This window comes from Opisthocomus hoazin, chromosome 9 (genome assembly GCF_030867145.1).
Source record: "Opisthocomus hoazin isolate bOpiHoa1 chromosome 9, bOpiHoa1.hap1, whole genome shotgun sequence".
NCBI lineage: Eukaryota > Metazoa > Chordata > Aves > Opisthocomiformes > Opisthocomidae > Opisthocomus > Opisthocomus hoazin.
Genome location: NC_134422.1, coordinates 5,184,262 through 5,202,896, shown reverse-complemented (window position 1 = coordinate 5,202,896; position 18,635 = coordinate 5,184,262). Strand labels below are relative to the sequence as shown.

Sequence of the window (18,635 nt, the reverse complement as noted above, 5' to 3'; positions counted from 1 at the left end):
ATCACTTCTACATTCACTGGAAAACATTAAGCTTGCTCTATTAATAGAGCATAATATACTGGGACTTGTGGTTTGAAACAACAGACAGACAGATGAATGTCACTAATGTTTCTCCTTGGAAATAAATATTTTTAACACGCTGATTTTCATAACTTATGCACTAAAAATTAATTCTATCCTTTTTTTGTACAAGAAGCATTAGAAGTTCATTATGGGTCAAAAATATAAGGTTATGAATACAATTGGAGACTAAGTGCAATGGAAATATAATTAAATTTTAAAAGAATTTACTTTTAAACTTTAGAAGTACAAAATATAATTGGTAAGAGTCTCAATAAAAAGAAAATTGTTTGGTATGATATTCTTTCTGGAAGGTCCCATAAGATTGGATCTGAATAAAAGATTCAACAAGGTATCCAAGAACATGTCTAAATTTAAATATATGAATCATTTCTATGACTCTTAACAAGGGTGATATAAATACAGCAACGCCACGTCTCCCTTGTTCTCTACAGATAATTAGTTTGTTTTCCAAAGCGTAAGGCAGAATTATATGTAGGTTTTGAAGTCAAAAGTGCACACATGGCTGGCAGTACCCAGCCACTAAGAAGAGCTTTCTTTTGGCATAACAATCTATCTGGTGCTCCTGGTAGAAAAAGAAGTAGTATGATTTTCTTGTCCTTGTGTCTGAGCAATTTAGTGTAAGTGATGACTATTCATATTATTTGCAAAAGGTTGAAAAGGTTTTGTCTTTTTTAGACTAAGTCAGGAGGTAAGCATAAAGACTTGAAAGTTATTGACATCTATTCTACAACAGAAGAAAACAAGTAGAACTCCGTATTCTAAAAACCCTGAATGCGTTACTTGTTGTAAATTACTTGTCCAAATTGATCTGCAAATTGTCTTCAGTTCCTTGCTCTGTCTTCCTCAACCTTTAATTACGTCTTTGTTTTCTTCTCGGAAGCCTGCTTAAATAATATTTTTATATTCTATAAGTCACCTTCAAAAGTCATTAATTCAAATATTGCCATTTTTTTTCCTCTACAACTATTGTATTTTGTATGAGCGGGATGAGACTGCATGGCTGAAAACACTGGAACAGGACAGCATTGAATCACCAAGGCAGCAAAGGGCAAGGACCACTCTTCAGCTCCTATGTGTTAGACCATCCAAGTTAATGAGTATTTTCCTGGGAATTGTAGCAATGCTTTCTAAAGGAGAGAAGTACATCAAATGCAAAAAGCATGTCCATCACACTTCTGGCTGTAGTTAGGTCCATCTGTAGTTAGGTCACTCCTTGCCTACAGATTTACAGAAAGTGGCTACTGAAGGAGGCTGGAGGTTGGAAGAGTCCTCAACAATCTTCACTCATACAAAGCTGCCCTCCTCAGTTCAGGGTGGATAAAGGACTGCAGTTCCTTTTCACAAAGAGACTGTGTCAAGAGTCCTAGTCCCTGACACGGTCTTGGAGAAACCAGTTTTCCCTTCCCAAGCACACTGTACTCTCTCTTCCTAGAGCCTGAATAGCCTGATTTTATGTACTACAGCAGACTTCTTCCAAGTCCCACATGTTTTACATTAGATGAACATAAACTGGTCATACTGTATGAATAAAATGAACTCATTGATTTCTGGCATTGTGGTTTTTATATTCAAGTTAAGTGTGTATAATAATATTTCTAATTTTGTGACAATACCAAAAAAATTATGGAAAGAAAGGCTTGGCATGTCCTGAGTGATCCAGTCCAGTCCCTCCTGTCACAAGGTACTGTGTTCTATGTCCCCTTTCATAAATTTATTAAGCTTCATCTTAAATTCTTTTAGTTTTATTTGCCACCACGACTTCTTTGAAAGGGTGTTTTAGAACTTCATATTATGGCCAGTTTATACTCATTTATTCTTATGCCAACATTGTTCTTCAGTTTAAACAGCTCTTCTCCCTCCCTGCTGTCCTCTTCTCGTCTCCCCCACCAACAAATTCATAGACAACAATCACAGCCTTTCTCAGCCATTTTCTAGGTGGCCAAGTATGCTATGCTCCCTGTCTGCTTTCAAGAACTCATCAGCTCCTTCTCATGGTACTCCTCACGGCCACTGCCTGCGCCATTCCTGGCATGAATTCCCATCTCACACACAGGAGTGTCCAAGGTTGCACACTCAGAAGAAAGAAATATTTTATATTACTCCTCTCTGACCATGCTGTGGGTAGTATTAGGTCTAATCTGATTTCTTTAGCTTCCAGTCTCAAAGTCACTGAGATGTTGTCTCTCATCTTGATTCTTTTCTGAACTGATAATGCTTCACAGCCTTGAGTCACCAACAAGTATTTCTGAATGCTCTCCCTTCTTGTGTTGAAGTCATTAAGGAAAATACCAAGATCAGTTCCAAGAATATTTAAGGACTTGCACTGGTAATTTTGCTTCAATAACCTAGTTCTCCTTTCAACAAAGCTGATTTTAATACCTTATTTAGTCACTTCACAGTTATTGTTTTAGTTCTCTCCATCCTCTCTAATTTAACTAATCATTTCCCATTTGGCATCGTGTCAAATGCACAACGGAAGTCCAGATAGATTAGGTCTATTGCATTTTCTTTTTTTAAAAATACTCATTTATTTTATTAAAGTAAAATATCAAGATAGTTTTGCATGATCTTCCTTTATAAAACCAATACATACTCAGAAATATTTCTTTACTTTTCTAAATATTTATGATACAAATACCACTAAGAAAAGCTGTGTGGGGAGTGCTGGTTTGTTTCATAAAGTAAGAGTGTAGTGATATTTAGCGCACTAGCCATTTATTTCCATTTATTATTAGTGGGGGACAAAATTTTTAAAAAGTTTATATGCATCAGAGCATGATGTAAACTATGAATTATATAGTCATTTTATTGAATCTTTACTGCTAATGCACACAAATTTCACAAAGTGTAATGACACTACTGAGCACTTAAGTTGTTAGGCTGTCATATTACAGAAAAATTATCTGTACTGTATAATCACTGTTTTCTTTTTCCTATTGTTTATTTCTGAGCTTGCTTCATAAACATTTGCAACTGCAGGCATAGTTGCAAATATCTGTTTTAAGACCATAAACCTGAATGACTTCAGTTCCTTTGCTGTCCATGCAAACAACATCTTCCTGGCATCTCCTGGCCGATCATACCCATTCTGTCACCTGATGCTGCAGTTGTGGAGTCTATGTTCTATAGCCATAAAACCTGTAATTTTAAAGCTTATCATAAATATAGGGATTAGGGATAATGCCTGCTTCCTGCATTTTACCCACCTATCATTTGTGTAGTGTCTTTAAACAGGCGATGTATCTGCCTCTCATTTTACTCCTTTACAAAAAAGATATAGTAATTATAGTGTGGGGATAACTCATGAGACCTGCTCAAGAATTTCACTAAGGAATTAAATAGGATGACTGACAAAAGTCTTTAGCTCAATAAAACAGGTGAAGTGAATTCTTTGTCCTCAGTGAGCAGACTTTATTGACCTCATCTCAGAACATCACAAAGGAAAGGAAAGAGGCACGGACTTGTTTTTGTCATTCTTAAAATTTTGGTCCTGGTTGAAGAATTGTCCATTGATACAGGCAATAATGCACGTTGCTGCTTCCTTGAATGACTAGCAGTAGTTTTACATCTGCTGCTGACCAAAAAAATTTGAAAAAATCTTGAATTCTGAGTGCCAATGAAATCCAATAAAACTTGAATTCATGAGTCATTGTATATTGCTAAATTATAGTGTCTCCTGGAATGTAGGCATAGGCATATGCCTCTACATGTTAAGATATATTTCTTCAGAAGGATGAGACACTCAGCAATTAAACATTCCTATTACTTGAAATTAATTAACTAATTAATTCCTTTAATTTAATATTTCACAAATATATGATAGTTCTGTTGTTAGACTGGCACTTTCATTATCCAAAGTCATAGAGACCTACATCTACCTCCCCTTTTGTCATCTCGGCTTTGATTCAGTCCTGCAAGATGCTGCTGAGGACTCTGGATATGAGTCTGTAAAGCACTTAAGAAAATGTTTAGTTTAAGACATCAGAGATCACAGTTAAGTCCACGGATCTGTGCATATGTATTTTAAGAAAGTTGCAGCTAGGATCTTGATCAGTGTATTTTGAATGATCAAGCTTGTCACATTTAGTATTCCTTGGGAAAAGAATGATTAAATCTCAGTATATGTGTGGTATCATTATACTACAAGTCACCTCCATTTCTAAGAACTTCCTGAAATTTTGAAGTCCTCAAGAGTATTCAAAAATATTTGCACAGTCCAAACTGGTTATGGGTTTTTATTCTTGCAAAACAAGGCTAATGGAAGAGAAGGTACTAATGTAAAGCTATCTGAATCCCTTAATGCCTTATCCACTGCTGCTCTTCGAGCCATTTCCATCCAAATAGTTACACACGATAATTTTGCGTGTTATAATAAACAGATAGGCACCATGATAATGTATTTCAGTTAGGAAGAGGTACTTGGAAGAAATTGGTTTTGCTATACACATGATGCAAGACAATCAATAGTGCTTTAGTCTGACAAGTACTGTCAATATCCATTGTCACAGTTCAGAAAGTCATTAATGGATAGTTCTTCAAAAACCAATGCTTTCAACACATTAGAAATGTTCAGATATACTGTACCTGGCAGGAATTAATCATAGGTAAACCCTTGGGGTTATGTATAATTGTTTTGTAAATTAAAAGTGAAATAAAAGTCGTTGGAAGGAATGTGAGATTATGTTATACAGACTTTCAAAATCTTGCCGATAAAATATGGAGGTGTGTAGAACATATTAAAACATTTTACTTTCTGAATTATTCAGGCTCTGCCCAGAACATCACACCCAGGAAAGAGAGTCTTCTAGAAATATATTGTCAAGTTACATGACTAAATTCTCAGGAACTAATCACCTAAAAATTTTGATTCTTTTCCTGATCCGGCTCTTCTAGTAGTGGCCGTGCCAAAACCCTGCAGAAAGGCTTTTGCAACTTCCCTTGCAAATATGTTAGCCACCGCTTAATCATGCTTAAAATATAATATGTTTGCTCTCATTACGTCATATATACAATGTAGTGCATTAAATTATAGCTAGGAAATCATCTTCTGTACATCTCAAAACTTCCATTGACTCTGATGGTACTATTTCTGTAGAACTGTGTGATTTGTAGGTAATACATTAATTTTTTCCTTCCACTTGCCTTCTTCCATAAGAGCTCTTGTACAGACTTAATTTAGTGGATTTGCATGATGCTCCTGTTATTTATATGCTATTAGGAATATTAAGGCTAGAGTTGTGGCATTCAATAAGTATTCAGGGGATTTATATAGGCCCTTTCATACCTTTCCTACCTGTGGAATACACAGAGACCTATATAAAGTTACCAAAGTCATCAGAGATGCTTTTCTAGATCTGGGGGTCTAACTTTATTTCCAGCCAAAAGTGAAAGATGGTCAGTATTCAAGTTATGTTTTTGCTGTCGGATTGAAGTGTCCTTGCAGAAGAAATTAGCATTGTGTTGGACTCTGTTGGGTGCTCCTCTACACGTGCTGCAAAAGGCCCTGGCCCAACAAGAGCAAGCGTGTGTTTTGTTTTTCTGTTTCAGAAGCTCTTCGTGCAATACTTTATTGAAGAGTATGTGCAAAGGGAGGGGAATTATCCTTCTGTTCTATGACTGTTTTGAAGTGTTTATGTGGATATGTGGGTGTAAGTAGCTTCAGAAATTGAGGATATGAGTTCATGGAGTACAATGAAGAAAATGGCACACCTGTGCAATTCATGCCAGGGAACATGCCGTAGAACAAGCAGTAGATTTTATTTCCTATTATTTTATACTTAGGTGCGTAAGTATCCTATTTTACTTCTGTGTGGAACTGCTTTCCACTTTTTTATGTTGTTTGAAATTTGCCAGCTCTCTTTCATAGACGACTCTTCTGGTCAAATCCAGAACCTGAAATTTAAAAAGGAAGGTATTCCAAAAAATATTTATTGTGGTTTTTGAGTTTTGCAACTACTTTTTTTTTTCTCTTGGAAGTAACATTTGATCCTCTTTGTATTTCCAAATATAATAGCAAAGTCATTTTAATGTGAACATATAGCGAGAAGAATGGTTTGGCAAGACAAGGAGGATTTCTAAATGAGATTCCTGCAAGAATATTTCTGGCTAAGCTTGGTTTTGGAACTTGCTATCTAAGCCCTGAATTTCTGGGAGGTTTGGAGTTTCCCTCTGGTGACTCACATGTGTTTAATAGAATACAATAAGAAATTCACCAAAATTAGCTTTGCTGATGATTTCAACTATGTGTTACACACATAGAACGTACAGAAGTATCCAAGACAATAATTATTCCTACCTCTAGATGTAATTTTAACACCATAATTGCTCTTTCAGGTATAAAACATCCAGCTGGGTTAATGCATCTTTCTAAACAAAGGGATCTTTACCCTGCTGTCAAACCACAGAACCCCTATCCTACCATTCACAGTATGACCATGTTCACTTCAGTTAATACATATTAACAAATCTGGTGTATACTTGGAGCTAAACATGTAGTTCAAGCAAGCATGAAACTCTTCAGAGTCCCGCAGAACGGGGAATGTGACAGTGGTCTTAAGTGACTCAAGAGATGTTTTCACTCCTGCATCATTTGCACTGGGAAGCTTCTCTGTAAGTCAGGAAAAAGCAAACCTAAATATGAATCGCTATGGGCAGAATGACCCTAAGAAACAAGAGAGTCCTCATACTAAATACAATTCACTTCACTGTTTCAAAGTACCATGAAGATGCAGAATTAGAAACATCCATTTGTTGTTCTTTTTATAGCACAGCCAAGTCACTTGGAATTTTAGCTTGTCCCTGCCAAGGATTTCTCAATTTTGAACAAAAAGTCCTCCACTATAATGTTAAAAAAGCACCAACCATCAACTGAATGCTAATCTTTATATTCTATGATCCATCACTCCAAGAATGTTACCATTAAAAAATGTGAATTCTATTTTTCAGAAGTGATGGATTATTGTACCAAGCTGTGTATTTTCCAGTAAAGTGTCCTTTTATTTGTCCTATGTGATTACTAGTTTGTGGAAGTATGTGTGGGGTCATTTTAGTGCTGTGGGAAAATGGAGCACTCTTCTGTTAAAATCGGTAGTGAAATCAGAAGCAAACTATGCTCTGATCATCGTAGGCATGTGTTTAAATATTGCTTTCCTTAATTGGTTATGTTCTATTTACTTAAAATGAATAATTTGGCAAGTTTTTCTCCCTTGACAACAGCAAAGCGTAAACCATTTTATAAGTTTGGCTGTTAAAATCAGATTTGTAATGTAAACCACAATATTCCAGGATTGTTACTGTTGCTTAACCAGTTATTTGAGCTGGCTATTGTTTTATAATTGTGCACCTTTAATTTTTCTGATTCTGTTTATAATTTATGCGAAACTTCTTGCTACTAAATAACCCAATAATATTGATCTTAATTTTATTTTTGCTCTCTCTCTTCCCTGGGATCCTCTATATGAAGATCAGTGCATTACAGGGGAGATTCAACCTCGATGGGGAGATTAAGGAGCATCTCTGTAACTGCAACTATCTAGGGTACTCATTAGAAACTCTGTTCCAAGGGGCAATGGACCAACTCCTGCAAGTTCAGCTTGTGGAGAATATTGTGTTTTGGTGAACTGATTGATAAATTGATCGATTGATTGAATGACTTTCAAGAGAAGATGGAAAAATATTCTTTCCTCAGAAAGCAGAAGCCACCCATCTCACAGCTGGAGGTCCTTGTGAGGGTAGGCTGTACAACTCTGGCTACCCCATTTTCCTGCTCAGTGTTTAGGGAAACAGGCAGGATGAAAGAGCTCAGGACACAGGACAAGGGTTATTCAAGAGTTCTGAGGCTCAGGCGACTTGTTAGGAAACTCTAAAAATCTGCTTCTTCAGGGAAACCTTTGGAGGTCTTCCCTTGGCATCACTGCTGCTTCTGGGGCATGCTGAGTTTCTCCTTACTACTAATGCTGCCTGTTTTGATAGCTATGATGATGTCCTGTAAGCACCTTAGCAGAGAAAAAGTTAAATTTATGTCTCTGAAACTTCCTCCAGGGGATTTTCTGCAGCTGGGTTCTATGTCTTCTTGACACAGAGCAGGAATAAATTGAGCTCAAAATGTTTCTCAGTTTGGTAAATGCCTAAATATAATAAAATATAATCATTAGGACAGTAATACTTTTCTTCCCATAAATTAATACATCTTGCACACATTTCATGGCAAACAGCCATGTTTTCTATAACTGTATTAAATATATATATGAAACTTAATCCATCTTGGCAAGAGAATTCAGTCCTTCACTAGTGGTTTAACCATCCATCCTTTCTCATAACAAGTAGTATATAGCTGATAGTGCATAGCACGCTTCAAGTCCAGAATTTTAGTTGAAAAATCATCCATGTGAAACTTGTGGGATTCGTGCACGTTTCATGAGTAAACTGGTCACCATCCAAATACTTATAGGCAATACATAATACAACTCTGAATAACCAGCAGAGTGAATTCATCATGTTTATTCACAAAAGTATTAATCAGATGTTTTGTACCATTCAACCAGCTACATTGCTGACCTACAACATGATTTTACTAGGATGCCTCTGGTCATCATTTTCCAAGGATATCTGAGCAAACCACTATTAGTTTAAAAATATAGTTTCACTGAAGCTTTTTCTTTCGATTTCCTTCAGTTTTCAGACTGAACTACAGTGCCTCTGACACAAATGACAGAAGCCGAGTTAAAAGCAGATTAAAGAAGTTCATCTCCCGAAGACCGTCCTTGAAAACACTGCAAGAAAAGGGACTTATTAAAGGTGTGTTTGGTCTTATGTACTTTTTTGGAGTAAAAACTAAAAGTTCACAAATTAGTTTCTCATTCTCAGTAAAATGAATAAGTGCATTGGACAAATACTTCTTAGATATTGTTTTGTTGCTGTATCTCATAAAACTTACACTGCTGAACTGTAAGGAAAAAAATCAACACATTGTTACATATATCCCTGTGATATCTGACTACTTCAATTTTTCTGCTTCGGTGTGCATGTGGTAGAAGACCACTTAACACAGGCACTCACCATGCACGTTGCAAATCAATATGCTGCACAACTCCATTTCGTTTTAAGAAAAGAATGTTTATATAGCTTTATATTTCAGAATCTGAAATAGGAATTTCAGATGTTGCGCTGACTAATTTGTTTCCTAGGGTAGGCTGGAATACTTTCTGCTGTCTTTTCTCATTATTTTTCTTACTCACCAACAAAATAAATTTTTAACAATTTAAAATACTTGCCAGTGAATAACAAATGCTTTGAATCCCTGATTTTTTCCGACTCCAATTTCTTGCAAAGTTGGTCAGCCATCACTTTCACATATCCTTGAAAAATTGTTTCTTTGATAAAAAGTGTTTGTTAGTTTATCCAAGGAGTAAGTGTTTTGCTAAGAAGCTGGTAGTTAACTTGAAAGCAGTAGCATTCTGACCACTAATAATCGAGCAAAGCCATGTTTTCAAATATTGTCTGGAATAATGCTTTAAAAATTTACGCACTCCCAAATTATTATGTGTGAAACCCACAACTGCACATGCAAATTGACTAGAAGGAGGCATTTTGCCAGCAGCCCCTGTCAATCTCTGCAGTCTGAGTTTTCCAGTGGTGTGTCAAAAATGGCAAGGGGTGTTGCTAGTGTGTATTAAACTTGTCTGTCCCGAGCCAAGAGGTTGACCCCAGCCAGCAAAACTCAAGCAGCCACAAGTGTTAAACGCCAGCTGGGCCCACGTCTGAAGAGAAGACTTTATGAATTAAATTCTTCTGTTTTAGATGCATGCAGAAAAGTTCAGTACAGTGTGGCTTACTGTGAGGAGGTCTTCATTGGATGAAATCGTTATGTGCCTTACAGATGGGCTTCTGCTTCTGACTGCCATAGGCGCTTTAAAAAATGTCAGTTGTACATAGATATATGTGTGTGAGGTGTGCACACCTTCACACACCAAACTTTCAGAATCTCTCCTTAAACATTCATAGTATTTGATTTCAACACATTGGAGGGTTTTACCTCTTTGAAGTGCTCTGTGGGTTGAGGGTGGGATTTGAATGCATCATATTAGTTTGTTTCAGTTATTACAGTAATAGAGTAGTAATTTATAGTCTTTTAATTTCTGGATTTAAGGGTTTTTTTTAGTTTAATAAAGTGTGGATGATGAATCTCCTGCGGTGTTACATAGGGATCAGATGTGATCCCTGCTAACAAATCCACATTCATTAGCATAACTCAAATCCATCCTCTAATTTATCTCTCTAGGAAAGCCAGATGCATTTGGTTTTGGCTACAGTTTCATTAAGCTCTTGATTCATAAACATAACTTGGTTCTACCTGGGATACTCCTCCATGGATGACAGAGATGCATGATTTATGACACAGTAATTCAGAATTGGTACCTGGCACGGTTTTATTACCAAACCGATGTTACCATGAGGAAAACATGCTAGTTATCTACCATGAAGTTTCATTGGAATTAGGTTTTGGCCATGCAAATGAGGCAGGATTCGTTAGCACAGCTTAATTGCAATCTACGGTAAGTCTATGTGAAATGCTTATTTGATAAGGTTCCTTCATTGTCTTCACCAGAGTTTATCCCTTAATCTGTTAAAATGTTATGAAAATGCAGTTGCACTGCTTATACAGACACCACTTTTAAATGTTAATTTTTAGGCTCACATTAGAATATTTTTAAATCACAAAATGCAACCATCCAGATTGAAAATTAAAAGCTTGCCAGATTTTATATTATAAGATGCGTCTATTCTTTTTTCTAAAGGTGACTTAAATGATTGCAGGAACCTCTCAAAACTATCAATTTGCTGGTTTCTTAAGGGAAAAAAAAAATGTTAGGCGATTTTTACAAGAAAAAATTCCTCCAGCTCTGAGAACTTGCATACTAACTTTTATCCCATAGGGAAATACTTCTGTCAGAATTGTAAATCCCTTAAAATAGGAGCTCGTAATAAAAGTGTGTCTAAAGCCTTGCAGGACGTCTCGGTACCGAATTTCTGACAAAGAGCTGTTCTGTGTACTAGTGAAGAATAAATATAAATATCTGTGAAGCGTGTGGTGTTAATTACTCCAATGCAGTGGCACTGTAGGTGCTGTGTAAACCTTCACTTTTCATCAAGTGCTATTCATATTTGCCAGGGGCACTATAAAGCTCTCAAATCTATATTGATTTTTTACATTGTATGTCACATTGGAACCAAAACTCCAATAAATTTAACACGTAAATTATAGTCATGAGTAAATACATTTTAAGGTGGTAAGTTCACTTAAACACTGTTCTGTGCTCTGTAAGTCACTGACGTGTACACACTTGGCCAGAAGACTTGACACACTTCTCCACATTAACCAAATTTGGGAATAGAGGCTTCAAAATTAGCTAGCAGTTTGATCTCCTGGGGTACTTTGTTCTGCCAACAATGTTATCAGAAAATCTATAAATTATGTGATTGTCATTTAACTCTTAGCAAAGCTTTGTCTATGTAGAATTTAGCAAATATGCAAGTAGTAAATAAAGTAGGTAGTTAACAAATGAGAAGAATAAGAAGTAGGAGGATAATAATCAAACAAGGAAATGTAGTGGACTGAAGTAGAAATGTTGGCTGCACGTTGATCCGAAAATGAAGATGTGCCAATGCTTTACATGACAAAGTTATTTTTGTCATTGCTGTCTTGTTTGCTTTCTAGTCCTTTGCATAAAAGAAGCCAGAACAGGAACAACAGATTGGGTTCATTCATTGTAATGGATTGGTGACTGGGGTCTTTCATGCTCCACCGAGAGCAAGAATGAAGATCGTCAGTCCTTCTCTTTCCATCTCACTCATGCTTACACAAAATATCTTTGGTCTTGAAGCATTTTGAGCAGTTTTTGAGATGATGTGTAATACAATATTTTTACGTAATATGCATGCGTCTATACGCACATTTATGTTCATATACATCCACACGCACACAGACTTAGAAATAGTAAATAAGAGACATGTTCCATGTCTGCCATTTTAACAGTGTTATTTTGCGAATAACTGTGTTCAAATTTATATGCTAGGGCAGGGGTCCTCAGTTCCTCGGGACGGAAATATTCTCAGAATTTACAGAATCTGCACTAATATGCTAGAAAAATAATATATAAATCTTCTCATTTAAAACTGCTTTATAGTCCATAATTGAACTTTGATCTTCATGTTTGAGCTTTGTCATGATTTAATACTACCCAAAATGAATTGCCAACCTTCAACTTGATATTGGCCTGCTAACTTCCTGATTTCTGAGCCTTTCTAGTCCACAAAAAAAACCCCAGCTTCTGTGCAAATGTGATTTTAAAGCTATGGTGGTTGTGTTGGTAATGGACTTGCACTAAATACACTTTCAGTAAATGCTAAAAAAGCATGAGTAACAACTTAACATAAATGACACTGGGAAATGAGGAAAATGCAGCTATGCAAGTGGCAAGAAATGAATCTCTTTTTTTGAGGTAGATTTTTTTTCTCCCCAAAAGCTAGATACAGAAGGAACTTCCTTGAATTTTTTTCATAATTTAAGTTCAGGCAAAACCCAAAACAGCATAAAAATTGGAACTGTTACAACTGTTTCAAGCAGAAAATAAAGGCCACTCAATTGCTAGTGAAAGGAACTAGCTGTGATTTGGCTTGATAGCCTATAGAACAGGGCTCAGTATATGTTGATGGTTGTGGAGACAGCAGTACAGAGATCACCAACCATTTTATTTCTAGGCAAGGGAAAAGTCTTTACCGTCTCTAGGTGTCAATGAACCTTGGAGTAGTTTAATGTGATGAGTCTATGATGCTCTTGAGAAGCCCAAAAGAGTAGATTGGGTGTGTTCTGTAGTTCTTCTGGGTTAAGCAGAAATTTAGCAAGTGATCTGGTGCCCGTCGTAACTTACAGAAAGTTAGGAAATGTTTCCTTTGACTTGCGGGGACCGTGGGTCACAAGGGTATATATTTCTTTCTTTAGCCACTACATAGACTTTTGGATGTATGTTTCCCAGACCTCGTGGATGGCCAAACACTGGACAAAGTTATTTTCATCTATGACATGAAGGTCAGAAATAATTCAGATAATTTAAAAACATCTCAATTTTGGAGACCTGTTTTGAGGAGTACACCAGACTCACTCTCTTAGAATTCAAATGAGCTCTCGTCCCCAGTAAAACATCATCATTTCTTAAAAGAGACCAGTGTCTGCAGTGGTCTCTCCTTTTTTCTGAGAATGTGAAACAAATCTGGTAGCTCATACGCCACTTAATAGTAACTGTTCACAAATGTAATTTTATTTTTAAATTGATGACCACCACAGATCAACGATATATAGTAAATCTCCAGGTTAAAAGGACTGGCAAGATTCCCAGCTAGCATAAATCAGGGCAGCTCCATTGACAGCCTTCCTGACTTCAGTCAGCTGAGGACCTGGCCCACTTCTTGTAAAAGCATCGTGACACTATTTGGAGCCCCAGTCTGGGATCAGCGTCATTTTAATGTCTGGCTTAATATTTCAACTCTAAGGCTTCAGCAGCTAGAAGAAGTCACCTTTCAGAATATGGCCATTTCGAACTGCATCCCTTCCCCCTCCAAAAAATTCACTGCTGTTCTGCCTACTGTTCCGTCCCTCTCTCTGTACTTTCCTCTTATTTCATTTTTTTTGTTCTCTTTCCCCCTTTTCCCTCCCAACATTCAAACAAACACAAAGAAAACAAATAATTCAGAGGTTGATACAAAGCTCTGGTAGTCCAGCAGTTCAAACCCAGACGTAGTAGACGTAACTCTGCTCTTGGAAGGCACTGAATTACACAGATATAGTTCATGTTTCTAAAGAAGCGGGCATTAGACCACTATACCTTCTCCTCTCATGTCAGAATTTGAGCTTCTCCCCGAGAAATGGAAATGATAGCCATGCCCTTCCCCTTTTTTTAATAAAAAACAGTGAAGGATGAGTTCCTTCCAAGTGTGGCCACATCTCATCCATGTACACCAAAAACAGTTAAACAATGACATTCTCAGTGAGGATGTGGCTTTAGCGATCTTGTTTTAATTGTTTCTTTTCCAGAAGTATTGTCTCCCATAAACTAGATTTCTGCAGCTCAGAATTAGTGGCTTTGCTGCAGCCTGTGAGAGCTACTCAAAAAAAAGTAGCTCTGTCAGGCTCAGGGGAAATTCCAGGCTCACCAGAATGAGCAATTCATTGCAGCTGTAATCATCAGTTTGTATTATACAACTTGCGAATGTCCATTCCCTCCTCTTGTGGTGTCTCATTTTATATCCACATGCAAAGCTGTCACACACCCCACCATCTCAAATAGGAAGTTTAATGCACAGATATCAGGGAAGTGTAATGTAAACCATACCACCAAACACATTATGAATATATTGCTCTTCTTAAAAATGCTTGTTGGTTTTTCATACTACAGTATTGACTAACTGTCTGTGTTTGATGTATGGTTTACCAGCCTGATGTAGACTTATGGTTAGAGCTTAACTTGTTAGTTCTGCTTTTGCAGCCAATTCAGAATAACTACAGATGCCCCAAGATATTAAAATTGACTGCTCAAATGGACTCAGTGTGGGAGTTTCATTGGTTTTAAATTGATAACAGCTGAAAGAGTGAATGATTAAAGCTGTATATGGGCATAGTATGCAGCTCCTTTGTACAAGCTCTTGTGAACAGAATCCGCTGTATGGGAATTGCCTTTGTTCTAATAAAAGATATTTCTGAACAATTGTTGGTTCAAATTTTTAAATGATGAAACAAGACCATTTCAGGAGCCTATAGAGGAAATAATTCCTGAGAAACTGGAATAACTCTGAGAAGATAAAGTGGGTTTCTATTCAGAGGGGAGCATTTAAAGTTAAGTAGCATTCCATAAGGTGGTAATTGTGTCTATTTCCCAGGCATTTGAGTTAAATAAGCTGGATAGGAAACATAAAGTGTCATAACAGGAGGTTAGGAGTGTTGTGTACATCTCTTTTTTTCAAGTCATAAAAGATGAAGTTTTGAAGGGCCTTATCACAAATAAATCAAACAAAGGCTTTTTTGCTTCTTTTATCCCTTTGGGAGCAGTTCTTATGTTTTAAAAAAATGTGCTGGATAGTTTCCCCTTAATACAGTTTTAAAATACATATACACACCTATAAAAGAATAAGAAAATTATATTTTAGTCTTAGTTTTATACATATCCGGTTTACAAAAGTTAGTAATTTGCCATTTTATAATTCCTTGTTTTCAAAATACTGCACAAACAAATCGTAACTGAGTTTTCCACAACTATCCCTGTGACTTTTAAGAGTGTAAATGTAGCAGTGTAACTACTGTCATTCCCAGGTTTATGTACAGAAACCGACCCAGCAAAAAATCAATTGACTAGAGAAAGCCATGGAGTTTGCGGTTCAAGAGTACCCAGAATTCAGAGTATTCGGATGACTCATGAGATTTCATATTTATAAAACCTCATGAATTTCTAGAAGGGGAATAAAAAATCCGGAGCTGTTGTGTGTCATGGTTTTACCATAGTCTCTTCCCAGCAACTATTAATGCTGATTTGCTGTCCCTACCATTTAAGACAAAAATCCTGAGTGTCTGTATTCTAACGAGATGTTTTAAAGCTTAACTGCAGGGTACAGAATGTGACTATATCCATATACTGAAAGGTGTATAAAATGAGTTTAAACACTTTGCTGAAGATACAGAATCTGCACCCAGAAAAGAAATAATGGACTAAGTGAGAATTGCAAAACAGTTTCCAGCCTGCTCAAAATTTCTTCCCAGGAATACCAAGTATTCTGCATTCGTACTAGGAATTGAAAGAGTAACTGCAAAATAACCCTGGAAGTTGGTTAGAATACAGTTATAAAAAAGAAGAGAAGTTGCTGAACACCCATGCATTAATTTTGTTTCAGCTTTTCATGTCTTGCTGTTGAAACACAGTACAGTTCTTTGTTTTGCTTCTGAAATTGTTTACAAGTGTCTTTGCCCACCAAATAAGATACATTCTTACATCTTTTTAACACAATTTACTTTGGAGACCATTCCATACTATGCAAAGAATTTGACAGGTCTTTGCTAAAATTTCAAAAAACAATTAAGATGTCAAAAGAGGAAGTGCTAGTACATTTTAATCATAAATCTCTGTATATATAATTACCACTGAAGGCAGCTATAAATGTTTTATGAAGAAAATGTAACCAGACTGTGCTTTGTCAGAAACATAACCCCAAAACGTGTAACAGACTGCTCGCTAATGCTTAGCACCACACATGCACACAACCTTCTTCAGTGTAGTTCTGTGAACCCAGTCCTCCATCCCTTCTGCAGCCGAAACTCCAACTAACGTAAATTCAGGCTTTGATGTACTCTACCAGAATGCAGGTCGTGTGCATTGGGAGGTGCTGCAAGAAACTTCCCTGATACCCATCAAGTTCAAATCACTCCATGCCCCCCAGCTTGTTTCGCTGATTGTTCTCTATTCTGAGGTATTACGAAAGAAAAGACCATGGAGTTGCTCTTGAAACCTAAGTTTAGTAAGAAATGATAGTTATTAACAATAGGACAGCAAAGCTCCTTGCAAAGCAGAAAATAAAACATTTTTTGCCTGTTAGTGAGAAAAAGATGCACTGCTCGGAGGAAGAAGCACTCAAACAGATTATGGTAGAAGACAGTGGGACCAACTATGGAGGAAATCTCCAGTGCCATGGGAGCTGTAGAGGACAGTAGGAGCTCCTGTTGCTCTGCAAGTGAGCATGCTTGATAGGTTTGCTCTGCAGAGCCTGAGTTTATGCTAGCACCCCTCATCTATCTATACAAAAATTTTCAAAGCATCTACGCCAAGTTCCAAAATGTAGTACTCTGTTGAAATGCTATATGGAGACTGTCTCTTTGTATAAATGATGATAGTACACTCCTATTGTTTGAGCATTTAACTGGTTCCTATTGAGTAGTTTCTTTCATCTGTTTGATTCATTTTGATTCTAGCTGACAGCATCCCCATTACTGATTGCTCTTTTCATAATTTCTCAAAGATATAAAGTGGAAATGAGGTGGAGGATGCTAATTAGTAATCTGAGGAGTTTAACCTGTTCGTACAAATACATTTTAAGATCAACATTCAAAGTTGCTCAAAACTTTAAAATCATAAAAACTTAAAGGAAATTTAACTACTTAAATCATTATTCATCAAAGAAACAACACAAATCACAAGTTAAACTAGGTGTAAGATGCAATCCCCATCAAAAAACTTCTAGTACATTCTATTTTTTAAACAGGTAATATGGTCACAAAAAAAAAACCCTCTTGTAAAAATGATATGAAATTTTACTAAGTCCGAATGATGCAAAGTAATGAAGACCTGGCATCCCTACAGTACTCTATGGCAAAAGTGAAACTTCGTATGAGTGGAAGAGAAGGTCTACCCAACAATACAAACTTCAAGGTTGGACCAACAGTTAATATTATGTAGGATTTTGGATTCAACAAGATATGAAGCTAAATCTCTACAATGGCCTTCAATTTTTTACAGCAGGTCCAAGCAAACTCCAGCGACCGCAGCCTCCAAACCTTAGAAAAGTCAAGGTCTAAATGGCAATGCAAACTTGAGCCCAGGGGAGGTATCCGAGTGCTACGGACACCACGTATTGAGAGGTTTGGTTCTGTGGCAGATGCTAACAACCACGAAGACGCAGAAAGGATTTGTTTCCAGCTTAGTCTGTCCATCTTTGATAGCTGAGTTTGTAATTAATATGAAAGCTCAGAAGAGAGAAAAATCCTGCTACTAATAATATGATTTTATGTATTTTCCTCTCTTTTTCCAAATGTAGATCAAATATTTGGCTCCCATTTACACTTGGTTTGTGAGCACGAGAAATCTACAGTCCCCCAGTTTGTAAGACTGTGTATAAAAGCTGTTGAAAAAAGGGGTGAGTACCATAATACTTAACACTGGTTTTTTTCTCTGTTAGTAATCAAAACTTTAATCTTAAAACTCTGTTCAAATTGCCAGGGTAGGCAGGCAGTTCAATTTATAACATAGTCATGGACTGAACTATATTGCACTCCGTATCTTCATTTTCTTTATGTGATAAGACATTACTAGAACCCATTCATGCTGGTTATTCCTTATATTTTGTTTGACATGTTGCTGTTTTAGTCATTCTCCGGGTAAGTAAATGTTAAACATCGATAAACTTTCATTCTGAAGTCTCTGGTGAGTGTAATGCCAATACTTTTTCCTAAATCCTGAAAAGTATTCAACCAAAATAAACGTTATTCTAGTGTAACCATATTTTTTTAATGCGTGCAGGTGTCTATTTTTTACAGTTAATTTAAAAAGCCATAATATTTTAAGAATATTGGAATGAGTACTCATCCTCATTAAAAGTTTTGATTAATTAAATAAGAAGGCTTTTCACAGTGTAAAAAAGATGTGCTTAACACCGTTGCCTGCCTTCCTTTCTGCAGAGTGTATCTTCTCTCATTGAAGGTCATTTTCTTTGGAAGGTACACACAGTAGATGCAGAAT

The 18,635-nt window shown here is 36.6% G+C and overlaps 1 protein-coding gene across 2 annotated transcripts in view; it reads left to right on the top strand.

Moving 5' to 3' along the window:
• ARHGAP15 (Rho GTPase activating protein 15) overlaps window positions 1-18,635 on the top strand; it is a 338,370-nt gene that overhangs the window by 189,017 nt on the left and 130,718 nt on the right. For both annotated transcript variants that reach the window (XM_009935173.2, XM_075430956.1), the window contains exons 10-11: window positions 8,758-8,880; window positions 17,935-18,033. In XM_009935173.2, coding sequence (XP_009933475.1) covers window positions 8,758-8,880; window positions 17,935-18,033 — 222 coding nt within the window. The remainder of the gene's footprint in view (window positions 1-8,757; window positions 8,881-17,934; window positions 18,034-18,635) is intronic.